The sequence below is a fragment of the Grus americana genome, chromosome 15 (genome assembly GCF_028858705.1).
Source record: "Grus americana isolate bGruAme1 chromosome 15, bGruAme1.mat, whole genome shotgun sequence".
Classification (NCBI taxonomy): Eukaryota; Metazoa; Chordata; class Aves; order Gruiformes; family Gruidae; genus Grus; species Grus americana.
The window spans coordinates 16,084,917-16,109,900 of NC_072866.1; the positions used below are offsets into that span (position 1 = coordinate 16,084,917).

A 24,984-nucleotide genomic window follows, 5' to 3' on the forward strand; every position below is an offset into this window, starting at 1 on the left:
TCAGCTTTTCATTCCATTGTAGTTGCAACTGCCTTGTCTATTAAGTACAAGAGATGTCAGATTTCATTTCATTCTGCTGTCTAAAATCTTTCCTTGCTATCTAGTGCACAGCTGCTAATGGTAAGTGGAAGATGAGGAAGAGAAAAAAAATGTCCATAGCACTGCTTCAGTAGGGGGACAGAATTAAGCCATACTTAACCCTCCAGTTCTCTTCTGGGCTTTATATAGTGTCTATAAACTATAATATAGATATACTAGTTGTGCTATTTACTGTATAAACACTGAACAAGAAATGGGGCCATACCATGTACCAAAACCTTGTTATAGCCTAGGTTTTCAGAGAAAAGAATTTTTAAAAATGCATTTGTGCTACAAGCTTCCTGTAGCTGCTTGCAAATACTCGTGTTGATTAAGGTATCAGATGTTTGATTTTCATGTGCTATTTGACTTTCCTGTGTAACAGGTATCTGACCTGATCATTCCAACAATGGAAACTGCCAGACAAATGTTTTTTCTTAAAACATATGTGGAGCATAATGTCCCTTTGCTTTTTGTGGGTCCCACTGGCACTGGAAAATCAGCTATAACAAATAATTTTCTACTACAACTTCCAAAGCAAAAATACATCCCAAGCTTCATCAACTTCTCTGCAAGAACCTCTGCTAACCAAACCCAGGAATTTATTATGTCCAAGCTGGACAGAAGAAGGAAAGGATTATTTGGACCTCCTTTGGGGAAAAAAGCTATAATATTTGTGGGTAAGACTGTTATTCAGGGGTTTTATATCATTTTAATTCTGGCTTTAGGCAAAGGAAGTGACTCACTGAGAGCAGTAATTTTGGATTACCTCAGTGCTCTTTGGCTTTTTCCAGGCATCCAAAGAAGGATTAGCAGTGCCCCCTGCAGAAAGATTTCTAACTGTTTAAGTGGTGGTGGTCTTCAGAATAGTTCATAGTGTTGCAGGGTGACACGAAGTACAATAAACCAAAATCACCAACCACACTAAGTTAAAGGGTTGCCTCTAAGTATGCCTGCGAAGTATAATGTCATTTGATTCTGGTTAGTTTAATGGGAAGCAAGAATAACAAGACAAAACCTTTTTCTACCTCTAGCTCAGTTATTTCTTTTCTTCGTAGCTTCGAAAGAAAACTGTAATTCCTAAACCCTGAGGTATTCTTATCCAACGTCTGTGTTCTCCACAGATGACCTAAACATGCCTGCAAAGGAAGTGTACGGAGCCCAGCCACCTATTGAGCTTCTCAGACAATGGATTGATCATGGTCACTGGTATGATAAGAAAGATACATCCAAGATTAATATCATAGATGTGCTGCTTGTTTCAGCTATGGGCCCACCTGGGGGAGGCAGGAATGATATCACAGGTAGGAAATATATTGCAATGGCAAGTAGCTATCTCATTTTCTGAAGTGAAGAGGCAGGCTCAGTTTTGCTGATTACAAATTCTCCATTTGTTTGTTACTGGGAAACCTACAGATGCATTCGCTGGCTGGGTCATTCCAAATAGAAGTCTGTATGCTCAAGGTCAGATCTGTACCTTTTCCAGGGGGAGTTTAATCAACATTAGAAACAAGGTTTTTAATGTTGATTAAACTATGAATGATGAAAATAATCCTAAAATTAGAGAATCGGACACTTTTTCAATTTTCTGTTATTTGGAAAAGGGAGGGAATAGATCTTGCCAAGTCTTTCTGGCAATTCTCTTCTGAAATTGTATCTCCTGCTGCTAAGATAGGCTGTCTGCATTTACTTACAAGCATGTTGCCTGCAAGTCCATGATTCCTGTCATATCACTGTAAGGGAGGTTATATTTTCTAATGAAAAAGTTATGTCAGTAAAAGTTCTAATGTAGCTACAGCTACGCTGTTCTAAGGCACTTTATACTACTTTGCTTCGTATAAACACTCTGATACAGGTATAACTGTATGAAGCTGAGGAGGCTTTATTAAAATAACTATTCTGATACAGCTAAATTTGTAAAATTTACTAGTGTATAGACCAATACTTTTTTTTTTTTTAGATGAAAGCTGATAACAAGAATAGTGGCCTTATTGTAATGGAGATTCATGTTTTTCATATTGAAAATGGTTATTCTAAGTGAAATGCTGATACAAAACATAAACCATCACTGCTAGGGCAGAATCTTACCAGAAACAAAGTCATGGAGCTGGAGCCAGATTCAGATGTTGTTGTCTGAGTGACAGTCAATCCTAGAATATGCTAGCTGCAAGGTAGAAAAATGTTTGGACATTCCTAAATCTTTCTGCATCTTTTTTTCTTTATTACAGGACGCTTCACACGGCACTTGAATATTGTATCTATCTGTTCTTTTGATGATGACATATTAACCAAGATTTTTACTGCAGTTGCTGATTGGCACTTCAGCAAAGGCTTTGAGCCTGTGTTTCTAAGGTAATGTGATATACTTCCTGTAACACCTTTGTCATCTTTTCTCCTGCGATTTATCTGCAGAAGTTAAAATTGTATCTCTTTTTTTTCCTTCTTAAGGCTGGGTAAGATGATGGTCCAAGCGACAATGGTGATTTATAAAATGGCGGTTGATAATTTTCTCCCAACTCCTTCAAAATCCCACTATGTCTTTAATCTACGGGATTTTTCCAGGGTTATTAAAGGAGTGCTGCTCTGTCCACACACTCATTTGCAAGTAAGTTGTAGCTTAATTATGTTGTTGTTAGAAAGAGCAATGGAAAAAGTAAATTATTTTTATAATATCAGTAAGTAAATATCTCAAAATACATGAGCTGTGATTTCAATAGATTTACAAGGTTTAAAATCAGGATAGTCCCTGAATACCTTGCTGTCTCTTTTCTGTCTGTCTCTGAAGGAGAGAGGTGTCATTTTTGTTAATATTCTTCACGTGTATTCCAGTTGGGCCCAGAGGTCCAAGGCCCATCTGTTAAGGCCCATACATCAAGTCAGACAGTCCCTCCTCTTGAACTTGCCAACTAAATATACAAAAGAAACATGGGAAAAGACTCAGTATCTCTCTTCTATAAATGGCAAGCTCATCAGGGAACAAGACTGAATAATTTAGCCTTGAGTTTGCCTGTTGTCACAAACTACAAATGAATTCTGATAGATGTATGTGATTTTCAGCCTTCTACTTTTTTCATCCATTTTCAGTAAAATGTCAGGTTAAATGAGTATTAAAAGTTTTATTTCTGTTGGGGGAATTTTTTTGGTGCAGAAACAGGACAAAACATCTACAGGCTATTCAGGGGAAATCTTAGCCAGCAACAGTTTTTAGGCAAGGCTTGGGTTAGAGCCTATAAGCCATATCTTTGAAAGATATTTTCTTTACTTTGTGTTGGAAGGGTGGGGAGGTTTGATACAGTAGAGAAAAATGCTTTGACATGAGTCCCAGTTTATATTGGCAGGAAGGACAAGTTGGTAACTACCTGAGGAAGCCAGTTAAGTTAGCAGATGCTGAGCCACGTGCTGAATGGCTTGGAATTGAAAGATTCCCACTGAGTTCAGTGTAAGATATAGCAGGGTCCAGATGGACATTTCTGTCCTTTTGTTTTTAAACAAATCCTGCTGGAGCTATGTTTACCCGTTTTCTTGTATTTACATTTTCAGGATGGAGATAAACTGATCAGACTTTGGATTCACGAGGTTTACCGAGTTTTCTATGACCGCTTAGTTGATGAGGAAGACAGGAAGGTATTCTTTCAGATGGTACAAGAGACAACATCAAATAGCTTCAAGCAGAGCTTTAATAAGGTATTTTTGGGTAATGTGCTGGGACCAAGAATGAGACTGATGCTTTTTCAGAAATACTTAGACATTGAGATACATTAGTATTGGACACATTTGAAATTATTTCGATCGGTGCATTTAAAAAGTATGGATGGTCTTCTGTTCAGTATTGAGTGTTATGCATATTCTTAGTCAAGTTAATACAAATTACTTCATATCAGAATGATTCATAACTTCAGAAGGATTCTGTGTTGGGGTGAGGACTGTCTGGAATAAATGTCTTACACAATAGTTATCTGTGCTTTTGCTTAAGTTAATGTTTGGATGAGCCAATGGGAGTAGTGGGTACTTTTCTGAGAAGCCTTTTGGGAACTTGTCCTGTATTTGACAGCAAAATCTCCCTGTGAAGTATGTATGTGTGGAAACTTGTATGTCAACCTACAGCATATTCCCCATTTAGGTGGGGTTTTTTGTGGTTTGGTTTTGGTTTTTTTTCCAGACTAAGGTAATAACTAGAATAGCTGGAAAACAGTCCTTCCCACAGTGTTGTTATCATGTAGATAAGAATGATTATGACTTTAAGGAAAATAATTCTCTAATTCTTAAATTATCTGTTGATTCTTGTCTTTAGGTACTGAGTCATCTCTCACCTACTGGAGAAATCTCTGATGATAATATTCGCAGCCTGTTCTTCGGAGACTATTTGAAGCCGGACAGTAATGTAAAAGTGTATGATGAAATCACAGACTTAAAGCAACTGACAACCGTGATGGAATACTACCTTGAGGAATACAACAATATCAGCAAAGCACCAATGTCCTTAGTCATGTTCAAGTTTGCTATTGAGCATATCTCAAGGATATGCAGGGTATTGAAACAGGATAACGGACATCTGTTGTTGGTGGGGGTTGGCGGGAGTGGTCGACAAAGTGCTACCAAGCTTGCCACCTACATGAATACCTTTGAACTCTTTCAAATTGAAATTACGAAGTCCTATGGAATCAGTGAATGGAAAGAAGATGTGAAACGAGTCATGCTGAAAGCAGGTGTTGGTAACAACAATGTGTCCTTTTTGTTCTGTGATAATCAAATAAAGGATGAAGCATTTGTAGAAGATATCAACGTGCTTTTAAATACCGGTGATGTGCCTAATATCTTTGCAACAGATGAGAAAGCTGAAATTGTAGAGAAAATGCAAGGTGCAGCAAGGATGGAGAACAGGAAAATTGAAGCCACTCCCCTTGCTATGTACAATTTCTTTATTGAAAGGGTGAAGAAAAATTTGCATATTGTCTTAGGTCTGTATACAATGTGTTATTAAAATGTTTTTTCTTAGGCTTAGTTTTTTCTGCTTCCTGACTGCAAACGCACTTAGGTAACAATTGCGATTATTTTTATTTTTTATATCCTAGCCGTGAGTCCTATTGGAGATGCATTTCGGAATCGATTACGGATGTTCCCTTCACTGATAAACTGCTGCACCATTGATTGGTTCCAAACCTGGCCTACAGATGCTTTGGAAATGGTTGCTAACAAGTTTTTAGAGGATGTTGAACTTGAAGATGACATTAGAAAAGAGTATGAGTTTATCTGTCAAGAAACATATGAAGCAAATATTCATTCCCCTCCCCCTTGTGCCCCCAACATACTTGATCATAAAAATGGACAAAGCTAAGCCAACGCTGGCATTTCAGTGCAAGTCAAAGACACCTAGATATATGTATCTGATGTTTCTGAAAATGAGGCCACTCTTTGAAAGGAGTCTAAAATATTTCTTATAAGGGGAAAAACCGATTCTGCCTTTGCTAACACTAATATAATTTCATAAGCTTAGAGTAATTTCCTCATACTTAACATAAAGACAGATTGTATTTTCATAGTAATGTGGAAAAATTTTCTCTAGGGTTGTGTCAATGTGCCAGTATTTCCAAGAAAGTGTGAGAGAGCTCTCCATCAGCTATTACACTGTACTGCGAAGACACAACTATGTGACACCAACTTCATACCTAGAATTGATTCTTACCTTTAAGACTCTGCTGAATAGCAAAAGGCAAGAAGTTGACATGATGAGAACTCGTTATCTTGTGGGACTTCAAAAACTTGACTTTGCATCTTCACAAGTAAGTTTCAGATGCAAATACTGAATATGTGCCACATACATACTTTAGTATGGGGCCTGTATAAGCTGATTAAAACTTATAAAAATAAAACTTATTAAATTCCCTCTTCACTATGTTCATGATGCTATTGATAATTTTGTATAGAAAGCCAGCAGGCAAAGTTAGATGTCTGCTTAGTCATTTTAAGAAATTGTGGTATGTAAATTCAGATTATAGCATTTAATAGAAAGCTAAATGAAAATGATCGTACTCATTAAATGTGGAAGGAATAAACCTTACAAATTTCATTATTTTCTCAAAACCTTATACGGAGAATCCATGCCTCAGCATCCTGGTACCTATCTTCCCTTTTCAAAATAGGGGAGAAGTTGAAGAATGTTGTAAGACAACAATAAACATTAATTCCCCAGTAGATTCCCAGGAGGAAACGGATCAGGTTCCAGGGAGATAACCCCCTTTTTCAACCCGTCTCATCCAGGGATTGATCTTTCCAAGATGCAAAGTAGGGGGGCTTCCTGATACTTACTGGGTAAAGAAGAACATCCAGTTTGCAGCTGTTGCTGTCACTAATTCTGTGTTTCCTTCCAAGTTTCTTTTGGATTTTGTTTTCCACCCATGAAATAAAGGATTATTTGGGGTTCCGTAAACTGAAACTGACTGTGAAGAAAAAAATACAATTCATCAATTTATTTCTCATTAGTGAAACTAAGTGAATCATTAAAAAGCAAGTGTATTGCATGGATGATAAAAAAAAAAAATCCTTTTTAAAATCTATTCAGCTAAATAAAATAACTCTTAGTAAAAATAGGGTAGAGAACTATTTTAATAGTTATTTAGATCAAATGTCCCTGTTTAGATTGTATTAATATAGTGTCTTCTGATCTTTCTTCCTAAGACATCAAGATGTGAAAGGCATGCAATGTTTAGACAAATTTCTTCTTGATTTCCTGTTATGTTCATCAGGTTGCAGAGATGCAGAAAGAACTGACTGCCCTTCAGCCTGAACTGATCCGAACTTCTGCAGAAACGGACAAAATGATGATCCAGATCGAAAAGGAAACAGCTGAAGTAGATGCAAAGAAGGAACTAGTGTCAGCAGATGAAAAAGAGGCTAACGAAGCAGCAGCCGTTGCTAAAGCTATTAAGGTAGTGTTCAAGGGCTTCAGCCTGTAGCATGACAGGTTCCAAGTCTTTCCAAGTAAATGGGAGTTGTGATGATGTGTTAATGGTATGATCCAAGCTCTTAAAGTAATAAGGTTGCAAGAGATGATGAATGAGATGTTCCTAATATAAACAAGGTAAATTTTGGCTGTTTGGAGTATGACTGTATCTCACAGTACTGCATAACTTCCCTTTCTAGTTCACATCCCAAGAGATGTATAGCTCTTATTTCTGTACTAATATTTTTTCCTTCTCAACAGATTGAGTAATAAGGTTATGCTGTTTCCAGGCCCAGAGACAGTTCGTTTGGAGTTAGCTGATGTAATTTGGCATAGCGCTGCATGGAGCCCTATTAGGCATAACCTAAGAAATATTGCCATAGCCAGACGTCTGTAGCATAGAATTTCCCGTGGGAAGCTGAAGAATTCCTCAATATTTTTTTTTGTAACTAGCTGGAAATGTCAGGGATAGGAAAGATAGATAATTACTGACATCTGAGTACTTAATAAAGAATTTAAACTACACAGTATATATATTTTTACCTGATCAGCACTGTAAGATTTAACTAAGAACAACTGTATCTAACCTGGATTTTAAATCTCCTTGTCAGACCAGAGAGACTTTGATCTTGAAAGCTTGTCTGGCTTTTTCAGCTAACAATTCAGCTTATGGAAGTTACTAATTTCTCTACAAACCCTTCCTCTTTAAACTGTGCAGCCAAATCGTGAAAGTAGTTTTTTCTCCAAGAAATACAGTGTTGTGAAAAGTCTTTTTATTAGGTACTTATAAGCAGAGAAGGTTCTCTGAGGCTGTGCTGGCACAGGGTAACCAGGTTGCAGACCATCGTATGAAGGTTTACAGGCTTCTGCCCAATGTCTTAACAGGATGAATGTGAAGGAGACCTTGCTGAGGCCATGCCAGCTTTGGAGGCAGCACTGGCAGCTCTTGATACCCTGAATCCTTCAGACATCTCTCTTGTGAAATCCATGCAGAATCCACCTGGTCCTGTTAAGCTCGTCATGGAGAGTATCTGTGTCATGAAGGGAACTAAACCAGAGAGAAAGCCTGATCCAAGTGGCAGTGGTAATGATATGGTATTTGTTATCCCTGCCTTAGGAATGCTTGGGGTACTGCTGTGTTCTACTAGTGAAGTGCTTCTGGCGTGGATGCAGCCATGTGCACTAAAAATGCATTTTGCCTAGCAATGACTTAAAACTACACTGAATAGCTAAGAGCTGCTCTTGCCGCTCTAACATACTGCATTTGCTTGGCACTGTCGTACAAGCTTTGTAAATACGATCCCAGTCACCAGCACAAAGTCATCACTTCAGCTTACTTTGACCCAGTCGTGAGATTTGCCTTGCCTTGAGGAACTCTGGGAGCTGGAGCTGTGCTGTGCACCATTCACCTCTATTTTCCCCTCTAATCCCTGCTACCAAACTCTATGTTATACTGGGAGACAGAATTCTAGCTATACCCCTGCCATAGGTGATTACTCCAACAAGCTCTTTCTGTGTGGGTTATGTTGCTATTGTGGGATTGCACAGGATTTGTGAGGTAGGAAAGGGAAGAGACCTTTTTCTTTCACTTTTTTTCTACCTTGTGCCCCCACAGTTCAACCCTTCATAATTGAAAATAAGAATTCTATAAATGTCTTTCATCCAAAACTGTCTGTCTTAGATTAGGAAGGAATGCTTTCAATATTTACTGATTTATCTAACAAACTATGCTAAGAAAGACTGTATAGTAATTTGTTTCCCTTATTTTGCTTGGTTGATTTAGAATTAATACGTAATTAATAAATATGACATAGGTTAGTGATGCTGAAGTTCCTGTCTGAATTTCTTTAGATAATGACTTTCCCAAACTAGTTCACAGTGGTTGCATAGTAAAATTCTGTTGCAAAATCATTTATGTTAATTCCTCAGAGTATGTTTCAAGTATTTCTTCAGTTTGAACATGCACGTTTTAAGCCTGATTTCAGTATTATTTGCAATATAGGTAAAATGCTAGAAGACTACTGGGGACCATCTAGAAAAATTCTTGGAGATCTGAAATTCCTTGAGAGCTTAAAGGTGTATGACAAGGATAATATTCCTCCCGCTGTAATGAAGAGAATTAGAGAGAGGTTTATCGATCATCCAGATTTTCAGCCAGCTGTGATAAAAAATGTCTCATCTGCCTGTGAAGGACTATGCAAGTGGGTGCGAGCCATGGAAGTATACGACCGTGTTGCAAAAGTGGTTGCCCCAAAGCGCGAACGTTTGAGAGATGCAGAAGGATTACTGGACATTCAAATGCAGAAGCTAAAAACAAAGCAAGCAGAACTTAAGGAGGTAGTTGATCGCCTCCAAGCTTTGAATGATGAGTTTGACAATATGAATGACCGGAAGAGAGAATTAGAAAATAATATTGAACTCTGCTCACAAAAGCTTGTGAGAGCTGAACAGTTAATTAGTGGTCTTGGTGGAGAAAAAGATAGGTGGACAGAAGCTGCACGATTATTAGGAATCCGGTACAGAGACCTTATAGGAGATGTGTTGTTGTCATCAGGAACTGTGGCTTATTTGGGTGCCTTTACTGTAGATTACCGTCTAAAATGTCAAAAGCAATGGCAGCTGCTGTGCAGTGAAAAGAACATCCCATGCTCCAGTGATTTTAGCTTAAGTAATACATTAGGGAATCCAGTCAAAATCCATGCATGGCAGATTGCTGGATTGCCAATTGATTCTTTTTCCATTGACAATGGCATAATTGTTTCTAACTCAAGAAGATGGGCTTTAATGATAGATCCTCAAAGGCAAGCTAACAAGTGGGTAAAAAATATGGAGAAAACTAACAAGCTGTCAGTTATCAAATTATCTGACACACATTATGTGAGGACATTAGAAAATGCTATTCAGCTTGGAACACCAGTCTTGCTAGAAAATATTGGGGAAGAACTAGATGCTTTCATAGAACCCATTTTATTAAAGCTAACATTCAAACAACAAGGAGTAGAATATATGAAATTAGGGGAAAATATAATTGAATATTCCAGAGATTTCAGGTTTTACATAACAACCCGCTTAAGAAATCCTCATTATCTTCCTGAAGTGGCTGTGAAAGTTTGTCTGCTCAACTTCATGATTACACCTTTGGGTCTTCAGGACCAACTTCTTGGAATTGTAGCTGCAGAAGAAAAGCCTGAGCTAGAAGAAAAGAAAAATAAACTGATCATAGAAAGCGCAGCCAACAAGAAACAACTAAAGGAAATAGAAGATAAAATCCTGGAAGTCCTTTCCAGTTCAGAAGGAAACATCTTAGAAGATGAAACAGCAATTAATATTTTGTCTTCATCGAAAGACTTATCTGAAGAAATCTCTGAAAAGCAAAAAATTGCCTCTGTAACTGAGATGGAAATAGATTCTACTCGAATGGGCTATAAACCAGTTGCTGTTCATTCAGCCATTGTCTTCTTCTGCATCTCTGATCTGGCAAACATTGAACCTGTGTACCAGTATTCATTGATTTGGTTCATTAACCTATATGTTCAATCTATTGCTAAAAGCAAAAAGAGTGAAGATCTGGAAAAGAGAATTGAAAATATAACTGAGCATTTCACAATAAGCATCTATAATAATGTCTGTCATTCACTGTTTGAAAAGCATAAGCTGTTATTCTCCTTCCTTCTGACAGTAGGCATTATGAAGGGAAAAGACCAAATAGATGATGAGGTTTGGCGTTTCCTACTGACGGGAGGCATTGCTCTTGATAATCCTTACCCCAATCCAGCTCCAGATTGGCTGTCTGACAAATCGTGGGCTGAGCTCGTACGTGCATCTCGTCTGACAAACTTCCACGGACTAATGGAACATGTAAGAGAGAATTTGTCGAAGTGGAAACTAATATATGACTCTGTAAGACCCCATGAAGAAGCCTTCCCAGATGCATGGAGCATGCTGCTGGGGTTAGATCGCTTGGTTATTCTCAGATGTTTGAGACCTGACAAAATTATTCCAGCAGTGCAGGAGTTCATTGTGGAAAATATGGGGAGAACATTTATTGAACCACCTACTTTTGATCTTGGAAAAAGCTACAGTGATTCAAATTGTTGTGCTCCTTTGATTTTTGTATTATCACCAGGTGCTGATCCTATGGCAGGTGAGATTGGTATTAAAAAATCTTTTTTTATCTGGCTAAATGTCACTGAGTGTGACTAAACTGATAATAGTGTAGGCCCATTCATTTTATCTTTAAAGTGTCTTTAAAGTACAATACAGCAATGATGGAATATCAAACATTTGCATCTGCCTATATATATATATATACAATGATTGTAAAACTGCTAGAGGGTGGAATGAATGTAGTGGTGATGAAATGTCTAGGTCTCTGAGCAGCAATTTAGGGATATAACAGCTTTTGTAACATCCAGACCAGTTTATAATTTATGCTTGCGTTACAATTATTTCAGTGGGTGTTTGGGACTTGCTCCAGTCTTTGTTACAACTCCTCCTCCAGAAAGTTTCCTCCTTCTCAGTTACTAATTAAATGGTGTATACGACCACACTTAAAAACACATCTGTTAAATGTCCTTTAAAAAATAACCACCCAGATTATTTTTAAAGCTGGTTTTCTGCCAAAAGAATTGCAATATGGAGCCATACTGTAAGGATGTATTTCCAGGAGGTTTTGATGGCAAAGCTGGAGGGTTATTTTTAACCAGATCTAAAGATCCAATTTAGAGCTCAACCTCCATAAACAATTGTGCCCATGCCACAGAGAGTAGAGAGCTGTACTGCAGGCTGGAACTGAGCACTCAGCGCTAAAGGAGAGGACAGGCATTTCACCTGGCTAGTACTTTTTTTTTCATTAGTATTACTATATACACCTAAATTTTAACATATGCCTCAGAAACACAGTTACTGGTACAGCATTTGATTGTACCACTGGACTGTTGAGGTGGGTTTTTTTCCAATTGAGTAAAATATTTGTTGACTTTTGCCCCTGTAATTACTTTTTATATTATAAAAATGATGAACATAACACAGATCTAATTCCTGACAGACTTTGTCTTTGTTTGCATGTGTGATACTTGCCATCATAGGTTTGCTAAAATTTGCTGATGATGTTGGCATGGGAGGTACAAACATTCAAACTATTTCGCTTGGACAGGGCCAGGGCCCAATAGCAGCAAAAATGATTTATCAGGCTATTACTGATGGAACCTGGGTAGTGTTACAAAACTGCCATCTTGCAACTAGCTGGATGCCTGCTTTGGAAAAAATCTGCGAGGAAGTTATAGTGCCTGAGAATACCAATGAGAAGTTCAGGTAGGAGTTTTAATGTTTTGTTCTCTTTAATGGGAGTATTTCTTGTTTGCTGAAGACACTAGTAAAATGAAATGAAACTTCGTTTGTGTGAACAGCTAAGTATAACATTCATATCATTTATGCACAGTGATAAAATAAAAATACCTAATTAGGATGTCATCTTTTCTACCTGTCCAATATAATCTACTTTATGCCTGCGTTTTAGAACAAATTTAGATGCTATTATTATAGTTAAGCAAGTAATAAAACTTAGTCTTCTGCAGATCAATACTGAGGATTTTTTTGATAATGTGCTTTTTTAAATTCTTTTCAGGTTGTGGTTAACTAGTTATCCATCAGAAAAGTTTCCAGTTAGTATCCTCCAGAACGGCATCAAAATGACGAATGAGCCTCCAAAAGGGGTTAGAGCGAACCTTCTGCGATCATACCTTAATGACCCCATCTCTGACCCTGTGTTCTTTAGCAGTTGCCAAAAGCCAGAAATGTGGCAAAAGCTGCTGTTTGGCCTTTGTTTTTTTCACGCTATTGTGCAGGAAAGGAGAAACTTTGGCCCACTGGGTAAGGTTTAGATTATTTTGCAGGTTGTTCCAAGATCAGTAGTTTTGAAATGCATTATTGGAGCCTCTCTGTAAAAAGGCAGCATTGTTGTTTAGCAATGTTACAAGGGTGTGATCTGTATTGCACAGAGCACAATAAAGTTTAAAAGCTGTTATTTGCAGGGATTCTTATTCAGGCAAAGCTACCCATGAAGCTACTAAAAGTGTTACCCTAGGGGAGAACTAGAAAGTACTGGTTTTCCAAGTAAATATATTACACAGTAGTTACATTAAATAATAGCTTACTAAATTATTAATTTATTCTAACTACAGTAATTCATCCATCAAATCTAGTTCCATTTTAAATTTTCATAATTAAAGATGTGTCGTCTTCAATTCTGCTTTTGTTATTAATGTGTATACTTTGTTATAGCAAAGCTAATGCATGTGTTTACTTGGTGTGAAACAAATTTATGTAGCTGCAGTGGGTTGCTCATGCAAAAGCAATGAAAAGATATGTATCAGTAAGATTTGCAGTTGAGCTTTTTCTGTAATCTTAAAATATTTAGAAAACTATAGAGAATTCTGAAGTTTTTCATAAAATGCAGAAATGGATGGAATTATAATTTCCATTTTTATAACTATGTAGAGCTTAGACTCTCCTTTGGTGTACTCAGCCTTCCATTCCAGCTGAGTCTGCCTTTGTCATAACAGTAATGGTTATGAAATGTAATACTTTGACTGAAAGCCTCTGTCCTTGTTTTAATAGGCAGCTGCTTGAATAAACACTAGACCGCCAAAATGAAGATACTAATTTATTGCTTTAAAGTAAAAATATAATTTTTGTAAGTGACAAAAGCAACATCTACTGCTTAATGTGACTGGCTGTCTGGGGAAAGGATAGTTGCAGCAGTAACCCTGTTTTTAGGTTTGCCGTAGGGGTATAGGTTTTCTGAAGGATTCTCTTATCTGAAGTGTTCTCCTGGTTGTTTTTTATTGTACTGTTACTCTGAATGTTGTATACAAACAGCATTAATAGATGGGCTGATTGATTAAAAATTAAAATCAATCAATGAATTAAAATTCCTGTTCTCATCATCTCCAGATAGCAACAGATTAGCTGAAAGGACCAAGCAGGTTGTAAAACCAGAATTTTTCAGGAGTATGTAATGCCAAAATGCCTATGCTTATGTTTTAATTATATAGAGTGATGGTAATAGTGCCTTAGGATACAATATTGTTACGGAGTCATGTTCTCCCTTGTGCAATAAACAGCCTGGTAGATTCCAGGGCTGCTTCTAGGTACTGTCTGGCAGCTGTTATCTTTGGCTCTGTAGTAGCAGTGTAGTACCAGCACCATCATTCCCTGAGCATGGTTATCAGTACGATGCACCACTGCCCTGTGTATCTTTTCTGAATTAAACAGGTTGGAATATTCCATACGAGTTCAATGAATCTGACCTGAGAATCAGCATGCGACAGATCCAGATGTTTCTGAATGAATATGAAGAAATCCCGTTTGAAGCTCTGACATATCTAACAGGTACAGGCATCGCACCCTCTAACGCATGTTGACTTTGCTCGGCACTTTCAGCTGGTACAGTGATAAACTGGTGAATGCTTGACAAACAGAGTGGATTCCATTCAGGTTTACTTTCTTGGCCTTCCACATACAGACAAGTTGGATCCCGAACCTTCAGATGTCATTTCCGTCTAGGCTTATAGATATAGCTAGAAGAATTACTAATGGTTCAGCAAACTTCCTGGCCTTGACTTTTGCTATTATGATTAGCTTTGTGAAAAAGAATTTAGGGAGTCAGGATTAAAGTAATAACTGTGAGCTTTTAGCTGTTTTCTGTACTTTATATCAGTGTAAACCTCCCCTCATTGCTTGCCCATTACTTAAATTTCTCCAACCCCTTCTGCACAGGGGTATTGCATATTTGTGATCCCTTGTTTTCTACTGTACACACACATAATCAGGTTAAGTTTGCATGAAAGGAACAAGACAAGGATCAGCTGTATAGCACTGTTCAGATTTTGACAGTTCTAAAAATTCTTACTAACAAAAATTTCAAGCAAAAGAGCTGTCTTTTAAAACATGAGATTATTTACTCTGGCATGAGTAGCAGTTTCTCAGACAAACTCATAGTGTTCCTTAAACTTCTCGTCATCAAGACGCACAAATTTGACCCATAGTTCCAAAGGTGTTAAAGTGCCTAATTTCCATTGAAGCAATTGAAGTGTAGGGCCTAAAAACTTTTGAAGATCTGGATCTTTGGAACTTCAATTACTGGAGCTATACATTATTGCAAAACAATTTGTATTTGTTCATTAACTTTGAATTTTTCATCCTGGTTTTCTTTGTCCTTTCCCAGGGGAATGTAACTATGGAGGTAGAGTAACAGATGATAAAGACAGGCGTCTTCTCCTGTCTCTTCTTTCCATAGTCTATAGCAAGGATATAGAACAGGACAAGTATATGCTTGCACCTGGAGATGACTACTACGTACCACCACATGGTCCGTATGAGGTGAGAAGATAACAGATGTAAATTCTCTCTGAGTTATTGGGAAAAACCTTATCTATACTGTACTTTGAGATGTGAATACAGCAGATACAAAAAATAAAAAAAGACAGTCACAAAGCCATGCCAGAATATATCTTGTGTATGAAATATGTATCTGGTACTTAATATCTAACACACCCCAATGGACATGTAGTGATCATCCAATATTCTGATGTTTGTTGATACAAAGAGCCACCGTGTGCAGGTTTCCAGTACAGCTCTGGAAAGCCAACAGGAGTTGGGCTTCAGGAATTTACAGCATACTTCTGCACCCTCTTGCAACCACTTCTGCCCTGAAAGCAGTGATCAGCATGAGGGGTGGAATGGCAGGTATATACTCAATTTTCATCCTTTTTCCCTTCTACCAGCTGCAAAGAGATAACAAATGTGCTCAAATTCCACCTGTTTGTGTAGCCTGCAGTTATAGGGGCGATAGATATTGTGCCCTCTTCTGTGACTCCTGCCAGCGCTCCTTGTACATTTCTAATGTACAGCCCTTTCTCTTGCTTTCTCTTGCTACTTACATGAGGGTGGTAAGAACACCTCCTCAGTGAGTCTTTGAACCATTCAAAACTTTTATTCTTATCTCTGTGGACTGAGTAAGTCAATTCCTGGACGCATTTAACTGGGAACTTATGTGTTTGATTGTAAATGGGACGGTTCTGTCCAAGTTGGGTTTACTGGTCATTTATCAATATATCATTGCATGATTTTTGGTATCTAAATATTTCTTTTACAGTCTTACATTGAATACCTACGAAGTTTACCAATTACAACACACCCTGAAGTGTTTGGACTTCATGAAAATGCAGACATCACCAAGGATAACCAGGAGACTAACCAGCTTTTCAGTGGAGTGCTCCTGACTTTGCCTAGAGAAGCAGGGGGAGGTGGCAAGTCCCCTCAGGTAACTGGGGAAGAAAGATCAACTTGCACTCTGGAAAGGTGCCCTTTCCTGTCATGCCCTAGGTCTTGGAGTAATCCAGGACCTCTCATCACATGCCTGTGGCATTGGGAGTAGATGTAACATCCCTATAGAGAAGCAGACAGCAAAGAAGAACCTTTAAGGATGGAAGATATCCTCTTGACTTTGAATTCAAATAGCTTAATACCACACAACCCCAGCTGGTTGAGTAGAATGTGGTTTGAATAGAAATGTTTCTTTCATATTTCGTGTTTTAAAATAACAGTGAAGTGCTTCACTTCAGTCAGGAATTGTAGTTAGAGCACAGTCAACAATCACAGTTGGTAAAGCACCTCAAATCAAATCCGTCTCTAGGCAATTTTAAAGTATGACATTTAATTCCAGTCTACAGATTCCAGTAATGGAGGTTTGTGCGCTGGCCTGACTTCATCCAGCAGTGGTTGTATGACCATCCCTGCCATTCTCACTAGGGAGCAGCCTCCAGAGTGCCAGGAAATTATTTCAAGTCATTCAATCATCAGGCAAGCAATATAAGCCCATTAGAGGCAAAAGTTGTCTTACTGGTGAAGTCTGTGCTGTAATGGCAGTTCCAGTCTGTTATTAGTCAGTGAATGCTTGGGTTTTGAGGTACAATTTTTTTGCTTCCCCTTGGCTGCTTCAGTTTCTACAGTCCCAAACGTGTAGCTGTGTGTGTGACTTGTGTGGCACAAAGGAAGGGGGCAGTTTGGCAGAATGGAATCACTTGGATGTGGACCTCACTGTCCTCTACGCCTGCATGGGACCTGGTTGTGAAGATGCTGGGAAATTCTTTCCTTCATCCTGTCCTGGCAGCTCAGGTTACTCAGGCCAAATCCACGCCCCTATGAGACATAGATAAATGACCTTTCAAGCCCCTCAGATTTGACATCCTATATTTTATACACAAATGGATTCTCGAAAAGTGGAATCGATAGAGCCTTATTTCCTGCGGGGTTGTCTAGTGATCATATTCTCTGATGTCTGATATGCTGTAGGTAAAGCTGCTCTCATGGCTGGGGTATTCATGTGGTCTTCCCATCGTTGTCCCCGTGCTCTATACTTTGTCTTTTCCTTCATTGCAGCAGCAGTAGGATTATGCTTGTTTGCCCTGCTGCCTGTTTCCTTAGAAGTTGCCTAAAACCTTTTTGCAAATTAAACTGAAATGACTAACAAATTTGAAATTATTGAGAAGGGAAAAGGAGTAAGCAGGCACATGCAGAGTCAGACAGGATGATGCGCAGAGTAAGAGCATGTAAGCGTTATTTCTTTAGGAGAATGGACTAAAATACCTATGTGGTTACACAGAAAAAAACAGAAAATCTGTAATGTTTTGTGGAATTTATTGAATAAAAATAGGTGAAAAAAGGGAAATTCCTCATTTGCTGCAAACTTGTGATTTCAGGAAACTGTTGAAGATTTGGCACAGGACATCCTATCCAAATTACCAAGCGGCTTTGATGTTAAAGAGGTTATGAAGGTATACCCAGTACTTTATGAAGAGTCCATGAATACAGTTCTTAGGCAAGAACTAATTCGATTTAACAGGTACGGCTCAGGGTTTCATGTAGCACTACTAATATGAAATATGCTTGTGTTCATCAGTGCTAGTCACTCACAAGCCTTGAACAGTTATAAGCCTCTTAGAATACATTGTTATGAACATGAGAGGTTCTGCTTTGGATGAACCTTTTAAAAAGACCTGAAAGCTGCAGCTGTCTACCTGAATATAGAAATAGTACCTACATTCTTGGAGCATGAACTTAAATCAGGTTTGAGTTTGGTGTGTTGAGGTAGGGCAGCCTACTTCATTCTTTTTAAGACATACCCAGGCCCCAGTATTCACAGCACACTTACGTTAATTAGTGTTACAATCTTTAAAGATCTTGTCGCTTGATTTCCTTTGTCTAGAATGGGAATTTTCACTATCTTACATTTCTCTGTGCATGTTTTTTCTTTGTTTGCTTTTCTGAAGTTAAGTAAAAGTTTTGATAACTATGGGTGAGATAAAGAATTTCTGACAGGACATTTACCAGCTTTGATCGGCCCTTCACTCAAGTTGGACTTGGAGGTCTTCAGTCAGACAGTAAGAAGTAAATAATGGGATGACAATTTCTTTTTTTTTTTTTTTTTTTTAAACCTTAAGGCTCACTGAAGTTGTTCGGAGCAGCCTCATTAATTTAGGCAAAGCCATTAAAGGCCAAGTGTTGATGTCATCTGAACTTGAAGAGGTTTTCAACAGCATGCTAATGGGAAAAGTACCGTCAATGTGGGCTGCCAAATCCTATCCATCACTGAAGCCACTGGGAAGTTACGTGTCTGATCTCCTCTGTCGTTTGGCCTTCTTCCAGGTATGCTAAACTGAGACTGACAGGTCTAAGGACTTGTTAGTTGAAAGCTGAATAGGTAAAATGTGTATCAGTACTGTCCTCGCTCTGCCAGTACCCTTATAGCTCCAGATTGTGAACTACTTGCACATACTCATGACCAAATCTGTACTGCATTAACAGCATTGGAATTAGCTGGGCAGTTGCTCAGCAGGGTGAGTTGGGAGTATAATCCTTTGGTCCTAATCTAGTGCTGCATTGGATAGTTTCCATTTTTCTATTTCTAGAAGATTCATTTCACTTTGCGCTGATGCCTTAATGACTTCCCTGCTCAAAGGACACAGAACCAGGTGTGAGGGCTTTAGAAACAGTGCAGGACAGGCACTACTAAATTTTGTATATGCAACTGTAAATCTCTTTCAAGTTTAATAAAATGTGACACTACTTCCACACACTTTTTGAAGAAGCTGTATTATTCTTTACTTACCCTTCCAGTCTTTCCCTTGCATTCATAGTGCTCTCTTTAAATTACTTAATATTTCAGATGTATCTTGAATAGCTGAGGTACTGAGGTGCAGTGGAACCCCATACAAGGCAGAGGAGCAGAAAGCTAGAAAGAGGTGCCCAAAAGATTTCTATAAGCAGCAGTTTGCTGGATCAGGGTACCATATGGGCTGCTTCTGACTCCAAATGGCTTAGAGGAGTGTGAGGACGTTCTGCCCTTGCCTTGTTTTTCCTACTGCCTTTGTGATATCCAACAAAGATGCTGGCCCAAGATCTCCTTGTCTGGCATCTTTGTACTGGAATGATTTCTTCTGCTAGGTTCTGATGTGTTGGCTGTAGTGAGTGCCCTCACAGTGATCTGTGAAGATGCTCTGTAAGAAAATTTGGCCTTTTTCATGTTAGGAAATTGGTATTTACAACCCTGGGAAAGAGGGTATATTGATAAAAGTGTCCAAATTCAATCATTTTTCTGTTTGGTTTTTTTTTCTGGCTAGTATCTAGACTTACCAAAATACGCTTATGCTACTTTCTGAAATTTCTTTCTCGGTAGCACTGTGTTCTGGTTGTTTCAGAATGTGTGATTATTTTTGTTGTCATCATAAATAACTGACTTCTGTGATTTGTTGTCTCTGAAAAATAGAGAACTAATGGTAGTATTCAGAGGGTCCCATCAAGGTTTAGATCTCATTGTGTTCTTCAAGTGTATCTGAAAAGACATCCCTTTTCTGGTGAATTGGCACAGTGAAGCCACAGACTGTATTTTTTTTTTTCTTACATTTGTTTTTTCTCTCCATATTCAGGATTGGGTCATCAGTGGGCCACCCACAGTCTTTTGGCTCTCAGGATTCTTCTTCACTCAGTCTTTTTTGACTGGTGTTTTACAAAACTATGCCAGAAAATACACCATCCCAATTGACCATATTGGATTTGAATTTGAGGTAAGAAAATGTAGAGGAATTTTGTTTTTCTTGAACAACTTAAAACATGTTCTGAGGCAGCAAGGAATAGAGTTTCAAATGAAAAGAAATTTTATTTAAAGGGAGTAATTTCAGACTGTTGCTTATAGGATTTAATATACACCAGATAAAAATAAAATCAACCAATGGTTTAATCATTCTAGGTGATGAAACAGGAGCAGACGATGGAGAAAATGCCAGAAGATGGGGCTTATGTGAGAGGCCTTTTTTTGGAAGGTGCGCGATGGGATAGACAATCCTTGGTGATTGGAGAATCGCTTCCAAAAATCCTTTATGATTCTTTGCCCATAATTTGGCTGAAACCTGGAGAAAGCTCCAGATTTCTTCATATGAACATCTATTCGTGCCCTGTGTACAAGACAAGTGCAAGAAGAGGTGTCTTATCCACCACTGGCCACTCAACCAACTATGTTCTCTCAATTGAACTCCCTTCAGACAAGCCCCAGAGACACTGGATAAATCGAGGTGTGGCAGCACTATGCCAGTTAGATGACTGAGAGTATGCAAGTCAAAACACTCACATTTTGTTATTAAAAGATATACTTTACTCTCCAATGGCTGCATTTTATTATTTTTTTTATATTGGTATTTCCTGCTGACTTCAAAGCAGCTCCCAGTTTCCTTTGGTTTTTAGCCATTATCAGCTACTAAGCAAGAGCGAGTGAAAATAGAATGCTACAAACAGAAATGTATTTCAATGGCCTGGGCTTTATCTTGCAATAGATCAGAATGAACAGAACTCCCATCAAACTGTGTGCCACCCACATCATTACAAATCTTGTTAAATCCCAATATTACCACCTAGCTACTATCATAGGACTCTTTTTTTTTTTCTTCTTTAAATGAAATTGGGCCCAAGAGTTTTGCTGCTGATTTTAATAGGAATCTAATCCACAACTCTTGCAAATAGGACTCTCTGGATTTGCCTACGACTTCTGTGTCCCAGGAGTATGTAGGGCAAGGAGGGAGGAGATGAGAATAGTCTGTTGTCAACATGTAAAACCAGTCCTCAGCTCGAATGAACTGCCAGGGCTGTATTATAGAACTATAGTAACTGACACTCCTTGAAGATGTGCCTCACAATTACCGTGGAAAACTTCTAGACAGCACATGCACTGGGAGCCTGCCATTTCTCAGAGCAGTATGCTTGTCTCATCATTTTTAAACTATTTTCATGTCAGTATTATTCACCTACATATCCCAGGTGCCTGATAAATGGAGCTGTTTCCTTTCTCCCATAGTCTCATTTTACTTCCTTGTCCTTGCCTTCTTGCATGCTGGACTAATAACCACCTGAAATTTTGTATTTGTTTAAGCCCTTTCATCAGAGAAGCTCAAAGTAGCTTGCAAACATTAATTAAAAATAGAATAGCCTGGACATCTTCAAAGAGCTGTGCAGTCATTAACTAATCCCCACAGCATGCCAAGAAGGTACTAAAGATGGATCATTAGACTTGTTGTGTACACAGTACAAGAGAAGCACAAAGATCAAGGCAAACATTTAAAACAAACCTACTGCATAAACATCCATTAATTTGGGGTCTTGTATTTTTTTTTCATTGCGCAAATTGCAGCATTTTAATGACTTGCTTGAGGCCTCACAAAGTCAGAGATGCAACTATAATTCCGCAATTCCCAGTATCCTGCTACAATCATTAAGTGATGCTGCTACAACTCGTTAAAACATGATTCTTGTCATAGGAATTTATCTGTTGTGCTTAGCTGTTATAGGTGAAAACAGTGTTCATTATTGTTTTTATTAACCACTGGTTTGTCTTATATAGATGTTCATAAAATAGTAACTTTTAAGAATGGGAACACACAGGTAGGCAAGAAGTGTTACAGGTATGTTGTACAGTGCTGCTCTGCATAATTACCTCTGCATAGGTAATTAGTACAGTATCTTCATGTACCATACTTGATGCCTCATAAAGAGTACAGCACGCCAGTATTTGATGTGTCATTATTGTTACGTGGTGACTAGAGCAAAGATGTCAGGCCAGGACACTTAATGGATATTTGTTTTAATACCCCTTTGTTAAAGGGTTCGAGGTGTGCAGGTGTTTCAGCTTACTGGTAGGAAGCAACTACTCTTAACAATTTAGACTAAATGATATGTGGCACCTAAAGCAAAAATAAAAGTTGTTTATGAATGTTACAGCACAGTCACTCAAATTGACAACAATTTTTGAGAAGAGAAGAACAATTTTTGTTTCAGAAGATCTATAAATAGATTAATGAAAATTGGCCCTTTAAAAACATAGTCTTAGGCTTCATAAGAGTAACACAGATACTTTCTACTTTTCATATCATTAAGATTAACTGAAATCTAGCATATATTTTAAAAAACATTTCGGTAATTACCATATTTTTGAATAGCTGCATCTAATTGTTGTGGTTATCACATCAACAGTTCAGACCACTGGTTAGGTCACTGCGGCATCAGCGATAACAAACAGCCACCAGCCTCCTCTTAGAGGTGCTTTGCAGGCAGGCCAGAGAGGCTGGATCCTTCCCTAGGGACGGATCAGGTCACTTCTGCTCCCAAAAGGATCTTCCTATTTAGATTTGAGCTTATGGATGTGACTGGTGACAGCTTACCTGGCACTGCTGAGGCACTGCTGAAAGGGACGCTGGGCCAACAATACAGTAATCGTTCTTACAACACTAAAATGAAGTTGAAATTTGAGGATTGAGTTTCTCCATCCTCCTTCAGATAATGCTAGTCTAGCAAACACAGTCCTCTGAATAAAGCTGTTTTAAATAAATATATATGCTAGCTAAGTTACATTTTTAAACTGTTGGAAAATACTGTGGGATAGGTTGCCATGTGGGTTTCTTTTTAATGCCTTTTTGTAAACAAACACTAATGGATAGTTTATTACATGACACAGGTTCTTGTGAATATATAGCGGCTTTGCTACTACATCGTGTGCAATGTCCTTGTTACTGTGTTGATTTTCTAAATGCTTCTTCTGTGTTAATGTTTAGATTTGAGATGAAGGCATCTCTTAGAATGTAATTAAAGGTGTATTTCAAGCTTTTGTAGAGAGGACCAAAATATATAGATAAGAGAGAAAAGTCTCTAAAAGAGGGGCCGTGCGTCTGCTGGTTGCTATGTCCCCATTCGCCAAGGACCAGGTATGGCTGAGTTGTTGCTTTAGTTGATGATCACTAAGTACATGATTTCCTGGGCTGCCCTTACTATTAGAGAAAAAGTAGTGGAATTTACTGTTGAGGGATATCTGTCTTAGAGATATTTTTCTGTGGCTCTTTGAAATGAGCTTCCCAGCTTATTCCCTGAGCATTGTCTAGACCTTCCTGAAGAATGATAAGCTGGCTAAACATTAGAATTCACGACCTTTCTGGGCTGAGATGCATTAAAAAAAAAAGAAAAAGGCAACTCAGCTGCTACTTGGACATGATAAAAATGTGAACAAAATTTGGACAAATTAAGTACCTTGTAATAGTACTATTAGAATTCTTGGCTTTGCAGGTTTAGTGTTTCCATTTCCTAATTAGAAGCTCTCATTAAACAAACCACAAAAAAACACCTGTAATTAACTGCAAATCAGATTCACAGCCTTGCTAATAACTCAAAGCAGATGGGGAAAAAAGGCAGTATACAGACATTATGGAGCAAGAGGTATTTTTTTCTTTAGAAATAGCGGAGACAGATTGTCAGCTAGGGATGCTGTAAGACAGATACAGTTAGTACATCTTCTTAGGAGATGGAAACCTTTCTCTTATCTCATCTGTACAAAAATCCATTTCAGTAACAGAAAGTACTGTCTCTGTTGATGTTAACACTGTCGGGCTGTTAAAGGGAAAATTAGACAATGAAAAGGCAAAAGGCCCCAAATTCTTCTACTTACGAGCTAGAATGTTTTGCCTAATAGGATTAAAAAAATTAGTGAAAGGTGCAGGTCTCTCCTGTAATTAGCATTCTTGAAAATGAATTTATAGGAATAAGCAAATAAGTGACCTCTCTGTCTGGATAAAAGATGGATGTTACTGATATCACCGCTGATGGATACATGGTAGGGCCCCAAGAGTGAGGTCGAGGTTGCCTTACTTTCTCCAGATCTAAAGGTATTACAAGAACAAATGTGTATTAGTAGGAAGATAACCTAATCCATCTTAACCTCTTTCAGTCCTGCGATACTTTCCCTGGAGTAGATTGGGTCACTGCTGCAACTTAATGGGAGTTTCCTCAGCCCTAGACAACATTCAATACGCAGGTGCCAAGTCCATCTCCTTAAATGATTGTGGGCTTGCTATGTTAGTGTTAAATTTGGTTTCATAAATGCATGGCTTCATAAATTACCATCTTACTAATGAGGGAGTTAGGGACAGAATTTCCAGGCAGGAGATGTTATTGAGATATTCAAGGGCCAGATAGTGTGTCAATAAATTACTACTGCATTGCCTACCGGTTAGCTTGCAGGAGAGGTCATGCAAGTGACTGAGGATTTTTATTTCTGAAGAATATAAAATTAATGTCATCTTTTATTCTAAATTATTCTAAAGCATCTCCTGGCTAGTGTGCTAAATTGGAAAGAGACAGTATTTACTGGAAGGGGAGTCAGAGAAAGGTGAGAAAGTACAGGACAGAGCGTATACTGACTGATTGAATCTAGCCCATTACAAACTCCTGAGAACTCGGAGGCATTTTTGGACATCTTTTTGCAAGTAAAATTAGTGTGTAGGAATGGCATAGTGCACCGTCATTGGGATACTTCTTGGCAGAAGTTATATGGTCCTTGGAATTTAATGCAATGAGTACCAGTTGAGACGTCT

At 38.3% G+C, this 24,984-nt stretch overlaps 1 protein-coding gene across 1 annotated transcript in view; it reads left to right on the forward strand.

Moving 5' to 3' along the window:
* Window positions 1-21,087, forward strand: part of DNAH3 (dynein axonemal heavy chain 3) — a 63,984-nt gene extending 42,897 nt beyond the window's left edge. The window contains exons 43-62 of the mRNA XM_054842854.1: window positions 464-758; window positions 1,203-1,382; window positions 2,307-2,430; window positions 2,527-2,683; window positions 3,619-3,762; window positions 4,370-5,036; window positions 5,151-5,316; window positions 5,642-5,858; window positions 6,822-7,004; window positions 7,904-8,102; window positions 9,021-11,162; window positions 12,106-12,331; window positions 12,645-12,889; window positions 14,294-14,410; window positions 15,246-15,400; window positions 16,176-16,343; window positions 17,782-17,924; window positions 18,523-18,727; window positions 20,008-20,145; window positions 20,328-21,087. Coding sequence (XP_054698829.1) covers window positions 464-758; window positions 1,203-1,382; window positions 2,307-2,430; window positions 2,527-2,683; window positions 3,619-3,762; window positions 4,370-5,036; window positions 5,151-5,316; window positions 5,642-5,858; window positions 6,822-7,004; window positions 7,904-8,102; window positions 9,021-11,162; window positions 12,106-12,331; window positions 12,645-12,889; window positions 14,294-14,410; window positions 15,246-15,400; window positions 16,176-16,343; window positions 17,782-17,924; window positions 18,523-18,727; window positions 20,008-20,145; window positions 20,328-20,681 — 6,225 coding nt within the window. The 3' untranslated portion in view covers window positions 20,682-21,087. The remainder of the gene's footprint in view (window positions 1-463; window positions 759-1,202; window positions 1,383-2,306; window positions 2,431-2,526; window positions 2,684-3,618; window positions 3,763-4,369; window positions 5,037-5,150; window positions 5,317-5,641; window positions 5,859-6,821; window positions 7,005-7,903; window positions 8,103-9,020; window positions 11,163-12,105; window positions 12,332-12,644; window positions 12,890-14,293; window positions 14,411-15,245; window positions 15,401-16,175; window positions 16,344-17,781; window positions 17,925-18,522; window positions 18,728-20,007; window positions 20,146-20,327) is intronic.
* Window positions 21,088-24,984: the final 3,897 nt, after the last annotated feature.